The following is a 19,467-nucleotide window of genomic DNA, read 5'->3' on the forward strand; positions in this document are numbered from 1 at the left end:
ATCTATATCGGAACGCTATTGGTAGTACTGTCAGTACTTGCAGTGCATAACGGAACGCACCCAAATCACTCGCAGTAATCAGATGGCTACCTCCCTGTGTATGATGGAACTACTTTTTAAATTCCATATCTGAATATAATGATACAATATTTTTAACGTAATTTTTACATTTTATTCTAGGTATTTTAATTTGTCGTCTCATTTCATTTATTAATTCCATTTCCAAATCGCTTTCACTTGATGACTCACTCGAATCATATATATTCTCGATTAAATTATATGTAATTAATGCAATAACGGTATTATCCATTTCACCAATTTTTTACTCGATGATTATTAGCGAAAAAGGTTAGTTACAAGGTCTGCTGAAAGCGTACTGTAGTGCGTTCCGTTTTTACTATTTTGCAGTAGCTTCAAAGTGCACAAATTAAAAAGGAACCGCTGTCAACAGTACACTTGCATGACGTCATTAGTGCCAGTACTTGCAGTGCATAACGGAACGCACCCTTTATCACAGACTTACTCTTACTCCCATTGCACTTTCGTTTGCGGTTTCAGTATACGATTTTTTTATCGTAGTTACTGAAAATTATTATTGGTGAATTATACTTGTGCAGTGGTTTGAAGAATTACAATTTCGTTGAAATTGTTGATTCTTCAAAAAATTACGAGACTTCGCGGAAATTGCGTGCTTTCTTGGCATTTTCCGTTCGCGGCAGGCGGTTTATTTTTGATTGTTGCAAGTGTTTTTTTTTTTTTTATTAAAATAGATAATAATAATGTGAAATAAATCACGATATTTGACAGATGTGCATATTATATAGAAATTGTAATAATAATAATATTATATCATAAAATTGTAAATTGTTTCAATTTTTATAGACTGCGATAAAAGATTTTACATTTGGATAAGAAACCTGCGGTAAGTAAAAATATAAAATTCTTGAAAACGTACCAAAATATTTGATAACGTAAAAAGGTGAACTTTGAAAAATAAGGAACTTAAAATTGCACTAATAAATTGGGCATATGTGAGCCGTGCCGCGGATGTAAGGTGTGTTATATCGAAATTTAATTAATAGAATTGAGAATTAATCCCAATTTTAAGTCTTACAAATGTCCAAGCTATTTTTTGTACTCGTGTACATTTTTGAAAGTTTATATCGAAAAATTAAATTTCAATATGCGTCTTACATCTCACATTTCGCATACGGCTCACATATAGCCTATTTATCTTTATTACTGTATTTCAACCCTTATAGAAATTTATTACTAAGTAACGCCAATTTATCACTTATTTCGAGTAATTAATCACTTTTATTTCGAATACTTAAATTACGTATATTATAGTATTTTAAATACTCAAAATAAGTGATTAATTGGCGTAGTGATAAATTTCTACAAGAGAATAAGGAGCCTTTAAATTCTTAATGTAAAAAATTTCAAGTAATTTTCTTTAATAAAATTTAATTAAAAATTTTTGAACACCTGTGTTATATCACATTTAAAATCGTGATTATTTCAATAAAAAACATTTTATGTGTAAAAAATATATTTTTTATATTTAATAAATTATATATATAAGTATATATATATATATGCATATGTAAAAATATTCTCTTTCTCTTTCTCTCTCTCTCTCTCTCTCTCTCTCTCTCTCTCACACACACACACACACACACAACGGGGGCCAAATCTCTCAAATTGGTCTCATGATCAATTAGCCTGGATTCGCACCAGGGGCAAAGTCTGTTGGTAATGTCAAACGAATTTAGCCTGGACTTGCACCAGGGGCAAAAGTCTTTTGGTCGAGTCTACGAAATTTAGCACGGACTCGAACCAGGGGCAAAGTCTTTTGGTTCAAGTCTACGAATTTAGCACGGACTCAAACCAGGGGCAAAGTGTGTCGGTAAGGGGCAAAGTCTATCGCAATAAAGATGGCGGTCTCTTCTTTAGGCAGAGCCTTTGGCGATCTGTCTGTTACGTGATGCAAAGTCTATCTTGATAGATTTTTTAGAATACGTTGTCATATCTTATTAGTTATTTATTCATCGTCTTTTATTAATTGTAGCACGATCACAGATTATAGACAGATCGCCAAAGGCCTGCCTAAAGAAGAGAGGGGGGGGGTGACCGCCTCTTCGTGCGAAGAATTGCCACCTTACCGACACACTTTGCCCGGTTCGATGTCCGTGTAAATCGTAGACTTGAACCAAAAGACTTTGCCCTGGTTCGAGTCCGTGCTAAATTCGTAGACTCGACCAAAAGACTTTGCCCCTGGTGCAAGTCCAGGCTAAATTCGTTTGCATTACCAACAGACTTTGCCCTGGTGCGAATCCAGGCTAATTGATCATGAGACCAATTGAGAGATTTGGCCCGTTGTGGTGTGTGTGTGTGTGAGAGAGAGAGAGAAGAGAAGAAAGAGAGGAAGAGAGAGAGAGAGAGAGAGAATATTTTACATATATGCATATATATATATAAAATTTATTAAATATAAAAAATATATTTTTACACATAAAATGTTTTTTTATTGAAATAATCACGATTTTAAATGTGATATAACACAGTGTTCAAAAATTTTTTAATTAAATTTTTTAATTAAATTTTATTAAAGAAAATTACTTGAAATTTTTTACATTAAGAATTTAAAGGCTCCTTATTCTCTTGTAGAAATTTATCACTACGCCAATTAATCACTTATTTTGAGTATTTAAAATACTATAATATACAGTAATTTAAGTATTCGAAATAAAAGTGATTAATTACTCGAAATAAGTGATAAATTGGCGTTACTAGTAATAAATTTCTATAAGGGTTGAAATAAAGTATAAGAGATAAATAGGCTATATGTGAGCCGTATGCGAAATGTGAGATGTAAGCCGCATATTGAAATTTAATTTTTCGATATAACTTTCAAAAATGTACACAAGGTACAAAAGATTAGCTTGAACATTTGTAAGACTTAAAATTGGGATTAATTCTCAATTCTATTAATTAAATTTCGATATAACACACCTTACATCCGCGCACGGCTCACATATAGCCCGTTTATTAGTGCAATTTTTAAGTTCCTTATTTTTCAAAGTTCACCTTTTTACGTTATCAAATATTTTTGGTACGTTTTCAAGAATTTTATATTTTTACTTACCGCAGTTTCTTATCCAAATGTAAAATCTTTTATCGCAGTCTATAAAAAATTGAAACAATTTACAATTTTATGATGTAATATTATTATTATTACAATTTCTATATATATGCACATCTGTCAAATATCGTGATTTATTTCACATTATTATTATCTATTTTAATAAAAAAAAAACAAAAACACTTGCAACAATCAAAAATAAACCGCCTGCCGCGAACGGAAAATGCCAAGAAAGCACGCAATTTCCGCGAATCTCGCAATTTTTTTGAAAAATCAACAATTTCAACGAAATTGTAAATTCTTCAAATCACTGCACAAGTATAATTCACAATAATAATTTTCAGTAACTACGATAAAAAATCGTATACTGAAAACCGCAAACGAAAGTGCAATGGGAGTAAGAGTAAAGTCTGTGATAAAATTAATTGGCAATAGAAAATTAATAATTTTCAAATAGAAAAATTTTGAAATTACCGAGGATTTACAAATAATAAAGTAAAAATATTAAATAATTTATGTTTTCGAATTTGCTTGCGGAGAGGATCTTTAAAACAAGATTTTTAGAAGAGAGGACCTTTAAAATATAAACAGGCAAAAACGTTGGAAAAATTAAAGCGCGCGTTTAAACAGATAAACGCAATGAAATAGATACGCAATTGTTTTTACTTATCGCTGTAAGCTCACAAGCTTCTGACGTGCTATACACTTTTATATAATATATACAGGGTGTCCGGTAACTAACGGACCAATGATTAAGAGCGGATTCTCTGGCCAATTTGGAGACGATTTTTCCTTAGCAAAAATGTAGAGAAGTCAATAATTTTCGAGTTTTAAGCGATTGAAAAAATAGGTTTTTTGAAAACTAAACGTTTTGGAGTTAAAAGTCTAACATAATTACATTCTTCAGTTAATTTCAGGTAGAGTTTACTATAATAAAATTTTAATTTAAGGCTTAGTTATAAAGATATATAATGACAAAGATTGGAAAGTTGTAAAAAATGATGACCTTTTTCGACATTTTCGCTGAGGAAAAATCGTTCCCAAATTGACCAAAGAATCCATTTGTAATCATTGGTCTGTTAGTTACCGGACACCCTGTATATTGGACACGAGTTTCGTTTGTTTCAGATTCTCGAGAGTTGAAGTAGGAACATACGAGTATCATATATCGTTTGTGACTTGCCGAATGAAAGCAAGACAGAGAGCGAACGAGATGATGAGCTTAATAGCTCATAATGTTATAAATAAATAAATAAAAAATTATAACCTGACCTACTAGTTATTGAATCTTTTTTTAATAAAATGTTTCATTATTATTATCATCTAAGTCTAAGTCGTTTAATTACTTTTTAGTTTTTTTAATAATTAATTTAATTTATTCTAGTCATTTTTATATGAGAAAAATAATATCATGTATACGTTTTATAATGAATTAATATATTTCGGGAACCGAATTATATATTCTTAATAATATTAAAGTGTTTAAAAATTATATTTGACTTTTAATTTTAATTATTTTTTAGCAAAAAGTTTCGAAATCTCTTACACACATAATGGGGATTTTTTTCATCCATATAATTCGCAATTAAGTATATATGTTAATTATTAATTTTAATAAAATAAAAATTAAAATTAAAGGTCAAATATAATTTTTAAACACAAATATATTAAATTAATTATAAAACATATACCCATGATAGTATTTTTCTCGTACAAAAATAATTAGAGTAAATTAAATTAATCATAAAAGATTAAAAATTAATTAAAGAATTTAAACTTATATTTTATATAATAATAATAAAACATTTTATTACGTCAAACCGTCGTGAAATAATTAAATAAAATTTGCTAGTTACGTCAAAGTCAAGTTTTCTAAGCTTATAAAACATTTTATTAAAAAACAGATTCAATAAATATAAGTACATGTTATATATATACTTATATTTATTGAATCTGTTTTTTTTTATAAAATGTTTTATTATTATCATATATAATATAAATTATTTAATTATTTTTTAATTTTTTTATGAGTAATTTAATTTGTTCTAGTTATTTTTGTACGAGAAAAATACTATCACGCGGGTATACGTTTTATAACGAATTAAATATATTTATGTTCAAAAATTATATTTGACCTTTAATTTTAATTTTGTATTTTATTAAAATTAATAATTAACATATATACTTAATTGCGAATTATATGGATGAACAAAATCTCTATTATGTGTGTAAGAGATTTCGGAACTCTTTGCTAAAATAATTAAAATTAAAAGTCAAATATAATTTTTGAATACTTTTATATTATTAAAAATATATAATTCGACTCTCGAAATATATTAATTCATTATAAAACGTATACGTATTAGTATTTTTCACATATTAAAATGATTAGAATAAATTAAATTAATTATTAAAAAACTAAAAATTAATTAAACGACTTAGACTTAGATGATAATAATAATGAAACATTTATTAAAAATAATTATAATAGGTCAGGTTAATATTTTATTTATTTATTTATTTATAACATCATAAAATTCTGTCCTTTCCGAAATACGCGAACGCTACGAAAAGATAAATCTCGTACATGCCGCCGGACGAGTTCATGAACATGAGACGCTCTTATCTTGGGAACGTATTAATAGTTACTGCATTGACCACTACTACGATATGGCGCTGAAATCAGTGAGAAATGCTGGTCTCTCCTTCATCCAGACCTTTGGCGATCTGTCTATTAATCTGTGACGAAATATTGCATAAATATTTCAATACAACACAACGCCCTCTGTATTAAATTTCTTTCTTTTCGGAACTAAATAAAATTTTAGGTGACATTTTGAATATCTTTCAAAAGATGATTTTTTTGCATAATCAAAGACATTCCTTTATTTTTATCTTTTTAACCTCGCCGAACAGATGACTTTGAAAAAGACATCATCTTTCGTCATCTTTAGTTTTATTTGCTGGCTGAGATGTTTTCACAATAATTTTAATAATTTTTTCATTTCTATAGATTTCAATATAAAAATTATTCCAAGCAGGGGAGAAAAGACGGGACGTATAAAAAGACTTTTTTTTTACACCCATTATATGTCACAGAAGGGAAGAATCACAGATGCGCGCGCGCTAGAGAGCGAAATAAAGTGCAAAGAGCAATATACACACATATATATATGCAGTACCGCTATACACACACAAACACACAGCACCATTCATTGCGGTGGCATAGGTAACCTTGAAAAGGCCACCCTCGAAGCGCAACTACACTTCGGTCCCGTGAATCCGCCGGAGAGTTTGCTGTCAGTCGCCAGCTTTGAAAAAGAAGAAGAAGAAGAGAAAGAAGAAGAGGAAGAGAACAAAAGGAATCGAGGCAAAATCCCAAATAACACCTTCAATAATACATACAAGGAGAAACGGTGAGAGAGAAAGCAAATAGAATGAAAAGAATGTGTGGTTGATCATCGGATCATCTTTGTCGCCCACGAAATGTCACCCTAAGGACGAGCACGAGCGGTGACACTCTCGGCGGGAGGTGCTGTTGACGGCTCGGCGCGGGTCTTATTTAGGTTATACCTCGTAACTGTGCGCGCGGCTTTCTCTTCGTACGAACGACGATGCCGTCCAGGAGGCGCTGAACGGCGAATGCCGTTCTAGGCATCGTCAGGGGATTTGTAATTGTTTTGTTACTCGAGCGCGAGCGAGAATGGTGCAACGCCCGGTCGCGCCCAGGCGCAACGTCAGGATACTGCTGATCGGCGAACGCGGCGTCGGCAAGACCTCCCTGATCCTGTCCCTGGTCAGCGAGGAGTACGCGGAGGAGGTGCCCAGCAAGGCCGAGGAGATCACGATACCGGCAGACGTCACCCCGGAACAGGTGCCGACCCACATAGTCGACTATTCAGGTATGCTGCGCAATGTTTTACTCTTTGCGTTACTCTCCTGGTCAGATATATTGTTATTATTATTGTATTTTTGCTTCTTTTCTTCCTTTCTTCTTTATTTTCCTTTTTATCTTCATTTTCTTTATTTTCTTTAGTCAGATGTGGTGCGCAATATTCTACTTTTGGGTTTCTCTCCTTGTCAAATATATTATTTTTATTGTACTCTTCTTTTTGCTCTTTTCTCCTAAATTTTTATCTTTATTTTCCCTTTTATCTTCATTTTCTTCTTTTTTTTTGTTTTCTTTTTCTCCTTCATTTTCTTTATTCAAGTATGGTGCACAATATTTTACTCTTGTGTTCCTCTTCTTGTCAAATATATTATTATTCTTGCATTCTTTCTTTTTCCTCTTTTCTTCTTTATTTTAATCTTCATTTTTATTCTCTTAATTTATCGTCCATTTTCTTCATTTTTTCCTTTATCTTTATTGTTTCTTTATTTTCTTCTTTTCCTTTACCTTCTTTATTTTTTTATCTTCTTTTTGTCTGCTTCTTGTTCTTTTTATTATTTTCTTTATCTTTCTTTTTTTTTTTAATTTTTTCTTCATTATTTCTTTATTTTCTTTTTTATCTTCTTTTTCTTTAAATCTTTATTTTTTTTTTCCTCTTATTATATTATTATTATATTTTTTATATTATCATAATATTCTTATAATATTTACAGCGGTGGAGCAGACAGACGATCAGCTAGCAGAAGAGATTCAGAAGGCGCATGTGATATGTGTGGTTTATTCGGTGGAAGATGAAGATACTCTGGACAGAGCTGCTAGCTATTGGTTACCATTGATCAGAAGGTGCTCGCCTGACAATCGATGCCCAGTTGTACTCGTAGGGAATAAAATCGATCTCGTAGATTATTCTACTATAGAGGTTTGTTATAAAGAAATATTTAAATGGAGCGTACATTTTTTATTATATTTTATTACATGTCGATAATTTTTAATTTTTTTAATTGACATTCTAGGCTGTATATCCCATTATGAAGGAGTTTACAGAGATTGAGAGTTGCATAGAGGTAAGACATAAATACATTTTGATTTATAAACGAAGGAAATTGAAGGAGAAGGATATGGGGAGATATATATTTTATTTTCTGCTTTTTAGTGCTCGGCGAAAACACTTCAGAATGTTTCGGAAACGTTTTATTACGCGCAAAAGGCAGTTTTGCATCCTACGACACCTTTATACAATTATGACACACAGGAGGTGAGATTTATATATATCTAGTTCTTCTTTAATTTAATATTTCTAACTAAACTTGACTGAAACAATATGTTCTATTTCAGCTCACCGAGGAATGCAAAACTGCTCTAAAGCGAATTTTTAAAGTATGTATTGGATATATATTTTTATCTTCACAAATATATATTTAAATTTTTTTCAAAATAAATGAAATATTTTTTGAAATTATATTTTTGTCTGAACAATATTTTCATGAGTAATATAAATATAATTAAAGTAAAGTTATAAGGTTCAGAAATAATTGCAATGGATTAAAAAGTATATAAATATATGTGTATTATATACAAACACTGACTATATCTTTTTTTATTTTTATGAATGATCTATTATATTATTATTTCTTTTTCCAACAGATATGCGATGTTGATAACGATGGACTTTTAAACGATATGGAATTGAACGCGTTTCAACAATGGTGCTTCAACACACCATTACAACCGCAAGTGCTGGAGGATGTGAAAGCTGTGCTATCAAAAAATATTTGCGACGGTATATGTAATGGATGTGTCACAATGAAAGGTATTCAGCCAGTTCAATATTAAACTTAAGCACTAAAACTAATTACTATAATTAATATAATCTGTATTTAATAAATCTATATAAATTTATATTTATATCAGTTATATTAATATATTAATATAAATATAAATTGAGAGTGTCAAACAGGCAAGAAGAGCCAAATCGCGGATGACAGTGCGTTATCCCAACGAAACTGAATTTTTTCCCGATTCAGCGACTTTCGGATCTATATTTTTCTCTCGCATTTATTTCCTTAAGGGAGGAACAGGGGATGTATGGAATTAAATCTCTTGTAGAGATTATTCCAATTTTAAATCTTGGCCGTGATCAAGTAAAATTTAGTGCCTTGTGCACAGGTTTTTAATCCTAACGAAAACATTTAGTTTCGTTGGGATAACGCACTGTCATCCGCGATTTGGCTCTTCTTGCCTGTTTGACACTCTCAATTTATATTTATATTTATATTATAGAGCCTTGTTAAATTCTTAATTAATATATTAAATTATATTAATGATATATTAACAATTTATATAAATATAAATACAATTTATATAAAGAAATATGTATATATAAAAATATAAATTATATAAATAAAATATAATTTATAAATAAATATAAATTAATATAATCTCTTACTTATGCAGGTTTTATGTATTTACAATGTTTATTCATACAACGTGGAAGGAACGAAACTACTTGGGCCGTGTTGCGAAAGTTTGGCTATGATAATGAGCTGCAAATGTCAAAAGATTATATTCACCCTCCGTATGTATAAAGAGTCAATTAGAGTGTCTTCACTGATGTGTCTTCAGTATTAATAATCGAGTGACTTTGTCGTAGATTAAAAGTCCCACTTGGCTGCACCACCGAATTATCGCACAAGGGACAGGAGTTTTTGACGTTACTGTTTATGCAACATGATCGCGATCGCGATGGAGCTCTCTCACCCTTAGAAATGGAATCGCTGTTCTCGCGATGTCTCGTACCGCCATGGGGTGACGAGTACAAGTACACCGTACCCACGAACGAGAAGGTTTGCATACAGAGTGTCCTAATTTAATCGATCACTCCCAAAATTTTTTTATTTTTGATTGTACAACAAAATGTTCCAAACCAAAGTTGTTCGATTTGAAGAGGGATAGAAGATGGTGCTATAGACTTTCGTAAAGTGTGCTTTTCAAAGTCATTAAGTTTTTTTTAAATGGAACTTTTTAGTTGGAAGTTTTTATTAAATGGAATTTTATAAAATATTTTGTAAGATATTTATTTTTTGACAATCTTACCTGAATACTTTTATTTATAAAATATGAAATGAAAGAAATCAATTGATATAAAAAAGTTTGTAAGAAAAAAATATAAATTTATTCATTTTTTAGCCATTTCACTCTAATAACTTTTTATAGTGAATATTGCGAGAAATCGATTTATGTAAAAAAAAAATATAGTAGTTCCATTTAAAAAAAACATAAATGATCTTTAAATGACATATGACCTTCAAATAATCTTGAAAAATGTTAAAATTACAACTTTTGTGTGAAACATTTTGTTGTACAATCAAAAATTAAAAAATTTGGAGGTGATCAATTAAAATGGGACATCCTATATATACTTTTGCTTATATTATTCCTAAAAGAAAATTGAATTCTTGTAAAACGTCAAATAACGAAGAAAACCCGGTATATCTGTTTCTCTGAGGACCGGAAAGCTATATTATCATCAGATATAAATGCAATATATATTTGAACGTAATTTAATTTACATAATTTTGCATGCAGGGATGGATTACGTTCCAAGGCTACATGTGCCAATGGGCACTGCTGACACTGACAAACGTGCGCAAAACCTTGGAATATATGGCGTATTTGGGTTACAATATGTACCATAACGAGCCCCAAACGAGCGCGATAATCGTAACTCGTGAGAAGAAAGTAGATCTAGCAAAGAAACAATCTAGCAGAAACGTCTACACCTGTCACGTGATAGGTCCCAAGAGTAGTGGAAAGACTACTTTGTGCAGGACCTTTATCGATCCTAAACTTGAGGTAAATCATTATTCATAATTGTATAATTAATTAGTCTATTCCCTGGAAAAATCAGGGAATAATTTTTTGATAAGATTTGAGTAGACACATTGTTGTTGCGGATGTGTTTTTATAATATATTTAATATATATTTATTTTGTATAATATATTATTTTATTATGTAATATATTATTTTATTTAATATATAATTATTCATATATTCTATTTAAAAATATATATTTAATATATTTAATTATCTAATTATTTAATATACATATATATATTTAATATATAATATATAGTTATATATAATATATTTTTCTTTCTTCCAGAAATTGAATGATGAGACGGTACCGTCAAACGCCCATGTGACCGTGAACACTCTGCACGTGTACGGACAGGAGAAGACGATGGTGCTGAAAGATATAAATGTGCTAAATGTACAGGACGCCTTAACGCCGGCGGAGATACAGTGCGACGCCGCCGCTCTCGTTTATGACGCCAGTAATCCGAAATCATTCGAATACATAGCGCGTATTTACATCGTCAGTATTCTATACTCTCTCGTATTCATTAACAAAGGATCTCATATTGGAAACTTTACATAATAAGTATGCATTTGCAGAAGTACTTCGCCGATAGCAAAATTCCCGTTCTGATAGTAGCGAACAAAAGTGACCTTTCCGAGGTGAAACAGGGATATCTGCTGCAACCGACCGCGTTTTGCAGCAAGTACAAACTGATGCCGCCGCAGCCGTACAGTATTTCACGTACGGTGCGACGTGAGATTTTTGTCAAGCTAGCTACAATGGCAGCTTTCCCGTAAGTTGAACTCTCTTTCTCTCTCTGTTATAGTACAGAATACTCGAGGCTCCTGGGTCCTTGCCGCAGGCATCTCACAAGGGAAGGTCATACGATGGCCCAAAAGTTAGGTGACGATTTTGTGCTCGTCTGATAAGGCACCCTTCAAAAAGTAATATATGAAGTCCGTTTGCTAATGTAACGCCAATTACCAGATTATCGGGCAAAAGAAATTAAAAAAAAAATTTTTTTTATATATCTCGAAAATTATTGGAGGTATAAAAAAATGTTTTATACAAAAGTTTTATAGTAAAAATAGCTTTATTTAATGACATTAATACAATTAAAAAAACATTTTTTTTTAATTTTTTGAAAAATTAAAAGAAATTTTTTTGAATTTTATTATTTTGTTTATCAAATAGTAAATATGCAGTCAAAAAAATCATGTCAGAATGACCCACTAGTAAAAAAAAAAGAAATGGTTTCTCTCTCTCTCTCGGTGTGTGTGTGTGTATTTGTGTGTGTGCGCGCGCGCGTGTGTACGTGCGTGCATTATGTGTGTGTTTATTAATAATGTGTACAGTTAATATGTAAATTTTCAAGCAAGCAATGTTTGAAACAATAGCACCGTGTGCAGTGTGCACATTTCAAATCAGAAAACTGGTCACAGTTAAAATGTGAGCATATAGAAAATTTTTCAAATGAGAAAAATGCAGTTTGCAACTCGATAATCTGGAAATTGGCGTTACATTAGCAAACGGACTTCATATATTACTTTTTGAAGGGTGCCTTATCAGATGAGCACAAAATTGTCACCTAACTTTTTGGCCATCGTATGACCTTCCCTTGTCAGATTGTGACGTCAGCGGCGAGAAAGCACACGCTGAAAATTCTTAGATGTCATTTTTAAATGAAAGAATGATTGGACCTCAATTATCGCCTCTGACGTCACAATCTAACATAATTGCTGAGGAACCAAGAGCTTTAGACTCTTGGGTCCTCGTCGCAGGCAAGTCAGATTGTGACGTCAGCGGCGAGAAAGCATACGCTAAAAATTCTTAGATGCCATCTTTAAATAAAAGGATGACTGCCTCAATTTTCAGCGTGTACTTTCTCGCCTCTGACGTCACAATCTAACATGATTGCTGAGGAATTAAGAGCTTAAAGGCTTCTGGATTCTCGTCGCGGTCATATCAGATTGTGACGTCAGAGAGATTTGAAATATCTTTTTATTTCGAAATAACATCTAAGAATTTTTAGCGTGTATCTTCTCATCTCTGACGTCACAATCTAACATTGCTGAGAAACCAAGAGCTTTAAGCTTCTGGATCCTCGCTGTAAGCATGTCAGATTGTGACGTCAACGGCAAGAAAGCTCATGCTGAAAATTCTTAGATGTCATTTTAAATAAAATGATGATGGGACCTCAATTTTCAGCGTGTGCTTTCTCGCTTCTGACGTCACAATCTAACATAATTGCCGAGGAACCAAGAATTTTAGGCTCCTGCATCTTCACTGCAGGCATGTCAGATTGTGACGTCAGGGAGATTCGAAATAAAAAGATATTTCGAAATGACATATAAGAATTTTTAGCATATATTATCTCTGACGTCACAATCTGACATGATTGCTGAGGAACCAGGGGTCTTAAGGACGAAATTAGCCAGATAGATTTCTTGGTGGTTCTTCGATTTAGAAAAAATAGATAATTTTTTTCTTTCGTAGCTGACACACTCAAAATTTATATCGATTACGATCAAACAGCTTTTTCGCTTGTTATTTTTTTTTCTTTTACATATATATTTTTCACCCTAAAGTTACGTAACAGTGATTTGCTGTTTTTCTTACAATTCGCACCTTTTCCAGAGTATCTCCCCTCTTCTTTTCTTGTACTTTAATTTAAAAAAAAAAGATAATGACGTAATCGTATATATATAAAATAAATTATAAAAAAGGAGAAGACAATTCGGTATTAACAAAAAGATATTTCGTGTTTAGCCGCTTTCAAGGAGCATGGGTATTATTTTACAGAGACAGGTTGGTCCGAATTTCAATTTCACACTGTGTAAAAGATAATAGAAGCTTGAGCAAATCGTGAAAACTGCATTCGATCATCATCATCATCATCCATCATCATCATCACCGTCATCGTCACTATTCCTGTCAGTGCATGCTGTCATTTCATATTTCAAGATAGAGTTAACTCTCCATCCTTATTATTAAATATAATAAAAACTGTAATAAACCGGGCGATTTGCTCACATTTGTTAGAAAATCTCTCGTCATCGCACGGATATGGAAAAACTATACGTAACAACATATTGGCTCTTTTCAGCCATTTGAGGCGTATGGTCCACATGTTGCTTGTCGAAACCTCACCCTCTCAGTGGTGGAGTTCTTTCACAAGGTTTTATTTCGTATTACTGCTTTTATACTCTCTATATATATTTCTCCCCTTCGCGATCCACAAATTCAGTCATTCGAGTCGTAGTCGCTTTTGATAGAAACTGACCGCTTTTTTTCATTCAAGCATGAGCATGTCAAGGTCAATCTCTCAATTTTACAAGAAAAAGCTTAATTTATACGCTTCTCTAGAAATTTTAACAGAAGAGAGATTTTTCTTTCGATCCGATGTTGCTTATCGCATATGGTAAAACTTCATTGTCAGGATATAATCTGCAAAATTTCATCTGTCATCAAGGTGTCTACTCTCTGGAGTTTTTTTTTATCTTGAAGAATCCAAAAATTCTCATCCAGGATTTTTTTCTCAAAAATTGTGCCTTTGATAATTTAATTCTTATATTTTAGCACTCAAAAAACAAATGTTTAACATATCTTTAGTTTTTATCGACAATCTCTTTTTAGTATTAAGATCTTAAGTAAGTTTTATGGAAAATTGTTCAATTTTTGAAAAATAATATTTAAATAAATTAGTATTATAATAAATTATTCTTGTTTCGTATATCTTTGTAACATTTATATAGATATTGATAGTGATATACTTGTTGCATTTTGCTATTGTCCAAATTAATTTTACAATTACAAGGTGTCTACTCAAATTTTGTAAATAAGTTTCCTGAGAATTCTCTGATTTAAAAAATTCTAAGTAAATTAAGAAAACAGACGATTACAGTTATCAAGAGTGCAGTTTTCCCAGCATTTAATAAACGTTAAAAATATATATGCAATAATATAAAATAAAAATATAAAACAAAAATAATTTATTATAAATTTATTATGAAATATTAATTTATTAAAATTATTATTTATTCGTTTGTTGAATTATTATTAATTATTTATTAAATAAATAGAGTACTAATTTATTTAAATATTGTCTATTAAAAAATAGAACAATTTTCTATGAAACTTACATCAGATTTTTATACTAAAAATAGATTGTCAATTAAAAAATTACATGAAACTTTAATAAAAACTATATTGTAAAGACATGTTAGACATATATTTCTTAAGCTGTGTGCTAAATAAAAATAAGATTATCAAAGAGGCAATTTTCCAAAAATTTCCTGAATGCCAATTAAATTCCATGAAAATTCCCTGATTTTTCAAGGTAGAACAAAATTCCTTGAAAATACTAGGTTTTCAAGGTTTTTGCCGGGAATAAATATTAAATCCATAAAACATTTTTGTAGTCATATGAATATAATGATATATTAAAATACATATACATAGTAAAAAAATTCATTTTTTAAAAAGTTGCTGCATTTATGTGAATTTTCTTATTTTGCTTGGAATTTTCAACGCGAAAAAGTTTCCTGAAAGAACAGGAAATTTTTTTACAAGATTTGAGCAGACATCCTGATCATTTTTATGTTGTATTAGTTGTATCATCAGTGTTGTGCTTAGATGATTTTAAAATTATCTAGATAAAGATGAGACGGAAATATGAAAATCTATCTTAGATAAGAGAGAGACGAAGATGATTTTGTTTTAAATATATCTAGATAAAAAATAAAATTCTATGGTGATTTATCTAGATATTTTTTTTAGGATTGTTTACGTAAACACAGTTATAAAAAAATATAAATTACAAAAGGGATATAAAAAAATATACTATTTAAATATAATATAAAAAATATATTGTATATATTATTTATAAATTTTTGTTGCTTCTTACTTAAGTTCTACTATTTAATTGCTATGATTCTAAACCAAATTATCTGAATAAATAACACTTTCTTTCATCTAGATGATCATCGATATAATTTTATTTAGATAATAGCAGACACTGTGTATCATTGTATCGTTGAGTATTCGAAGATGACATTGTGGTTTTATCATATTGAAGTATTTGAGTATTTTTTTCGAATTTTACGATTCGAGAATCGTGGCTCTAAATCTCTCTGCTTGGACGTTTCAGACACATAAACCAGTTCGGCCTAATGCAAGGGGACTCCCTGGTGTGGTGGAAAGCAGGCCTCGGCATCGCGGTCGCCACAGTCGCCGGTTACGTGATGATGCGTGTACTGAACACGGAGAAGAGATAGTCTACCATATTCTCTCGTGCTACTTGTGCGTGTTTAACTGCCTCCTAATGTCGAATAAAGAAAGAGAAATCTGTTATTATATATAATAATAATCGCGTTATACATATAGGTTGAATGGTACATATTATATATATATATATATTCATAAATCACACACTAATTTTCGAAATATACAAAGCTAAGTATTAGAGAGAGAAAGAATTTATGAAAAAAGAAGTGCAAATACTTTGTGTAGTCGAGGTACGCTTATACCTTACTCTGGTCAGAATACCCAAGTTTTTATTCGCTATTTTTTTCTCTTCCGACATGTATCATCTTGTAAGAAGTATTTTCACCTTATAATAATATAAATTATTGTTTAATGTATTGTAATATATAAAGTAAGAAAGAAAAGTGCGATCTGTGTATTTGATGTCAGTCTTTATTTTGCTTTGTTTAGCGCGTTTTTAATCTTCGAAAGAAAAAAAGTCATACATTAAATTTTTATAATTTATAATTTTCAAAAAACTATAGGTTTTTTTATTATTACATGCATTTTTATATATATGTATAGTTGAGGGAAGATTAAATGTCACACGTATAAAATTTAAACAAACATAATTTATTGCTCTTTTAAAACTGTATAAGTACTAAAAAGAAATGAATTAAACGCTGGACTATTTTATGTTACATTAACAGTATTGATATAATGATAAAAATAAATCAAATTTTTCGCTGTACAATCTATAGGATTATAGAGCACATACTTTAATTTCTTCACCTAGAGAATTTCTATATTTCTCCATTTTCTACATCAATTTAGATAATATCTGAAAACAGAAAACATAGAACAATTACAAATTCAATCAAGACTGTATCAATAGAATTAACAATATTTTTAAATAATATAAAATCAAGAACAAAAATCGGACAATGTTGCAAATTCAATTATGAACTATCTATAAAAATAACAATATTAGAAAAAAAATATAAGATTAAGGATGATGAAAATAATCTGAGATAATTACAGATTTAATTGTCAGGATTATATCTTTAAAAATAATATTAGAAAAAAATATATATACACAAGATGCCCCAAAAATCCTGCAAATTTCGAAAATAAAGGTTTTTTAAAAAAATGTTTTAAATCGAAGTATTAGGGTTTTAAGTGGCATTAAATAATATCAGTGTGACTATATTATAAACAACTTGTTATTAACAAAATGTAAAATTACTTTGAAATTTTTTAATGGAATCCCCTATTTTTAATTGCACATTCTTGTAGCTTATTTCGAAAACTTTTCAAAACACTATAATAAAGCATTCTTTCATTCAGTGCTTTTCAAATTATAATGCTTAAAGTTTACAATATTTTGACATAAAATAGAAAATATCTTGTAAATATTTAGTTGTCGGTAATATTATCTTAAATCTTTTATGCATAAAATAAAATCAATGGTATAAAGAAAAACAGTTATTTTTAAGAAAATGTATACACAATTTGCAACATATTTTTTCCTAAAAAACAATTATGCATTTTCTTTACACCAATTGATTGGTCTTATTCTGTGATAAAATTACCGAAAACCGAATGTTTTACATGCTATTTTGCATTTTATGTAGCTACAAAATAGTGTAGCTTTCAAGTCTCATAAATTCAAAAAATATTTAATGAAAAAAAAAAACTTATGGTATTTTGAAAAGTTTTTATGAATATATAATCAAAAATAGGGTTTCTCATTTAAAAATTTAAAAATGAATTTTATGTGACTTCAACAACGTTATTTTTTAATATTATTTCAGTATTTATACTAAATAGTATTTATATTATCTCCTACTGTTTTTTATACTATAATACTTATTATTATTTCGAGAAAAAACATTTTTCTCGAAAAGCCTTCGTTTTCGAGATATTTAACTACTATAGGACTTTCAGGACATTATATACCAAATTGTGGATAGAAAATAACAAGATTTCACAGGACTACTGACTATTGGCAACTTTGCATTGACGCAGCGCCTCGTTGAAGCCTTCACACAGGCTCAGATCAGACTGATTCTGGGCGCATTCCAGGAACTGTTTAATCTCCCAGGAGCAAGCAGCTCCTGTGGCTGGTGCAGCCGGAGCAGCCTGCTGCATAGGCGCAGCAGCAGGAGCAGCAGCAGTCTCACTGGAGCCTCCGCTGAAGAGTCCAGTCATTGCATGACCGATGGTGTGTCCTACAGCAGATCCGATAGCTACGCCACCAGCTGTGGCAGCCATCTGGCCCATGAGGGATGGGCCCTGTTGCGGTGGCTGGGCCACCATGGGTGATGTTGGTGGGGCATGAGCTGGAACCCTGGATGGGGCAGGCGCAGCTGCAGCAGCTGGTCTGACGCTGAAATGAGGTTGATTTAGTATAGACTAGATGTCTTCTACATGGATTTTATATAGAGATTGAATTTTACACGAACAGCTAGTTTTGGTAATATACAATTGAGAAATGAAACTAAGGTCAGTTTTATATAAACTACATTTATATATCTCTTTTAGTATGAATTTTATATAGATTTTATTCAGACTAGATTTTTTATATAAGCAGCTGATTTTGACATTTTAGTTTCTAAATTTCTACAAGATTTAGATATATTGTGATGATGATGATGATAAAGAAAGTCATAATGATGAAGAAAATGATGATGATGCATGATGTAACTTTTCAAGATCCAAACGAGGGATTATCATGGATATTATAATTTATTATCGTGGACTTACGTCCTCGGAGGAGGCGCAGCTGCACGTCCACGTCGTGGCATCTTTCCTAGTTGTTTTAATGGATAGACTTGAAGATGTAAATTGATGAAATATTTCGCAAATGCGCAAACCTGGACTCTGAACCCGAACCTTCTCGTTCGACAACGTTCGACAAACTACTAGATGGCTGCGCAAATTGCACGATTCGGAAAGCAAGTTACGCAATCATGAATCATGATAGAACAGAGAGGGCGTTCCAGAAGTTTCTTCAATTCTCTTTGTCGCTTTTTCAATCACGTGAACGTGACTCGAAATTTCTTCACGTGAGCGTGATTCTTTTTTCTATATATATATATATATATATATATTGTTACGTCCTCCGGACGTTCTTTCTCGCAAAAGACGTCTCTCGCACACACTCTCACCACAGATTAATAGACAGATCGCCAAAGGTCTGGATGAAGGAGAGACCAGCATTTCTCACTGATTTCAGCGCCATATTGTAGTAGTGGTCAATGCAGTAACTATTAATACGTTCCCAAGATAAGAGCGTCTCATGCTCATGAACTCGTCCGGCGGCATGT

The 19,467-nt window shown here is 31.0% G+C and overlaps 2 protein-coding genes across 5 annotated transcripts; one reads left to right on the forward strand and one right to left on the reverse strand.

The window, feature by feature from the left end:
• The first annotated feature begins 6,045 nt into the window (after window positions 1–6,045).
• On the forward strand, window positions 6,046–16,896 carry Miro (mitochondrial Rho GTPase). 4 transcript variants are annotated; one of them, XM_029309907.2, is made up of 14 exons: window positions 6,046–7,047; window positions 7,748–7,953; window positions 8,048–8,098; window positions 8,188–8,289; window positions 8,370–8,411; window positions 8,679–8,844; window positions 9,489–9,609; window positions 9,685–9,877; window positions 10,620–10,886; window positions 11,198–11,410; window positions 11,491–11,687; window positions 13,664–13,702; window positions 14,001–14,072; window positions 16,044–16,896. In XM_029309907.2, the coding sequence occupies exons 1-14, from the start codon at window positions 6,849–6,851 to the stop codon at window positions 16,168–16,170; spliced, it is 1,995 nt and encodes a 664-aa protein (XP_029165740.1). In that variant the 5' UTR covers window positions 6,046–6,848; the 3' UTR covers window positions 16,171–16,896. The 4 variants fall into 4 exon arrangements, with proteins under 4 accessions (XP_029165740.1, XP_029165741.1, XP_029165742.1 ...); XM_029309908.2 differs by lacking the exon at window positions 13,664–13,702 and having other exon boundaries at window positions 6,047–7,047; XM_029309909.2 differs by lacking the exon at window positions 14,001–14,072 and having other exon boundaries at window positions 6,050–7,047.
• On the reverse strand, window positions 16,751–19,356 carry Chchd2 (Coiled-coil-helix-coiled-coil-helix domain containing 2). The gene is made up of 3 exons (XM_029309911.2): window positions 18,905–19,356; window positions 18,142–18,527; window positions 16,751–16,979 (listed from the first exon to the last, which is right to left on the reverse strand). The coding sequence occupies exons 1-3, from the start codon at window positions 18,943–18,945 to the stop codon at window positions 16,969–16,971; spliced, it is 438 nt and encodes a 145-aa protein (XP_029165744.1). The 5' UTR covers window positions 18,946–19,356; the 3' UTR covers window positions 16,751–16,968.
• Between the last annotated feature and the right edge of the window lie 111 nt (window positions 19,357–19,467).

This window comes from Nylanderia fulva, unplaced genomic scaffold (genome assembly GCF_048542155.1).
Source record: "Nylanderia fulva isolate GAGA-0341 unplaced genomic scaffold, ASM4854215v1 Scaffold73, whole genome shotgun sequence".
In the NCBI taxonomy this organism is placed as follows: Eukaryota; Metazoa; Arthropoda; class Insecta; order Hymenoptera; family Formicidae; genus Nylanderia; species Nylanderia fulva.

Coding starts and splice junctions, on each gene's coding strand:
- Miro (XM_029309907.2), top strand. CDS start 6,849: ATGGTGCAACGCCCGGTCGCGCCCAGGCGCAACGTCAGGATACTGCTG. Junction 7,048..7,747: donor CCACATAGTCGACTATTCAG/GTATGCTGCGCA, acceptor TAATATTTACAG/CGGTGGAGCAGACAGACGAT. Junction 8,290..8,369: donor ACAATTATGACACACAGGAG/GTGAGATTTATA, acceptor GTTCTATTTCAG/CTCACCGAGGAATGCAAAAC.
- Chchd2 (XM_029309911.2), bottom strand. CDS start 18,945: ATGCCACGACGTGGACGTGCAGCTGCGCCTCCTCCGAGGAC. Junction 18,528..18,904: donor GCTGCGCCTCCTCCGAGGAC/GTAAGTCCACGA, acceptor ACCTCATTTCAG/CGTCAGACCAGCTGCTGCAG.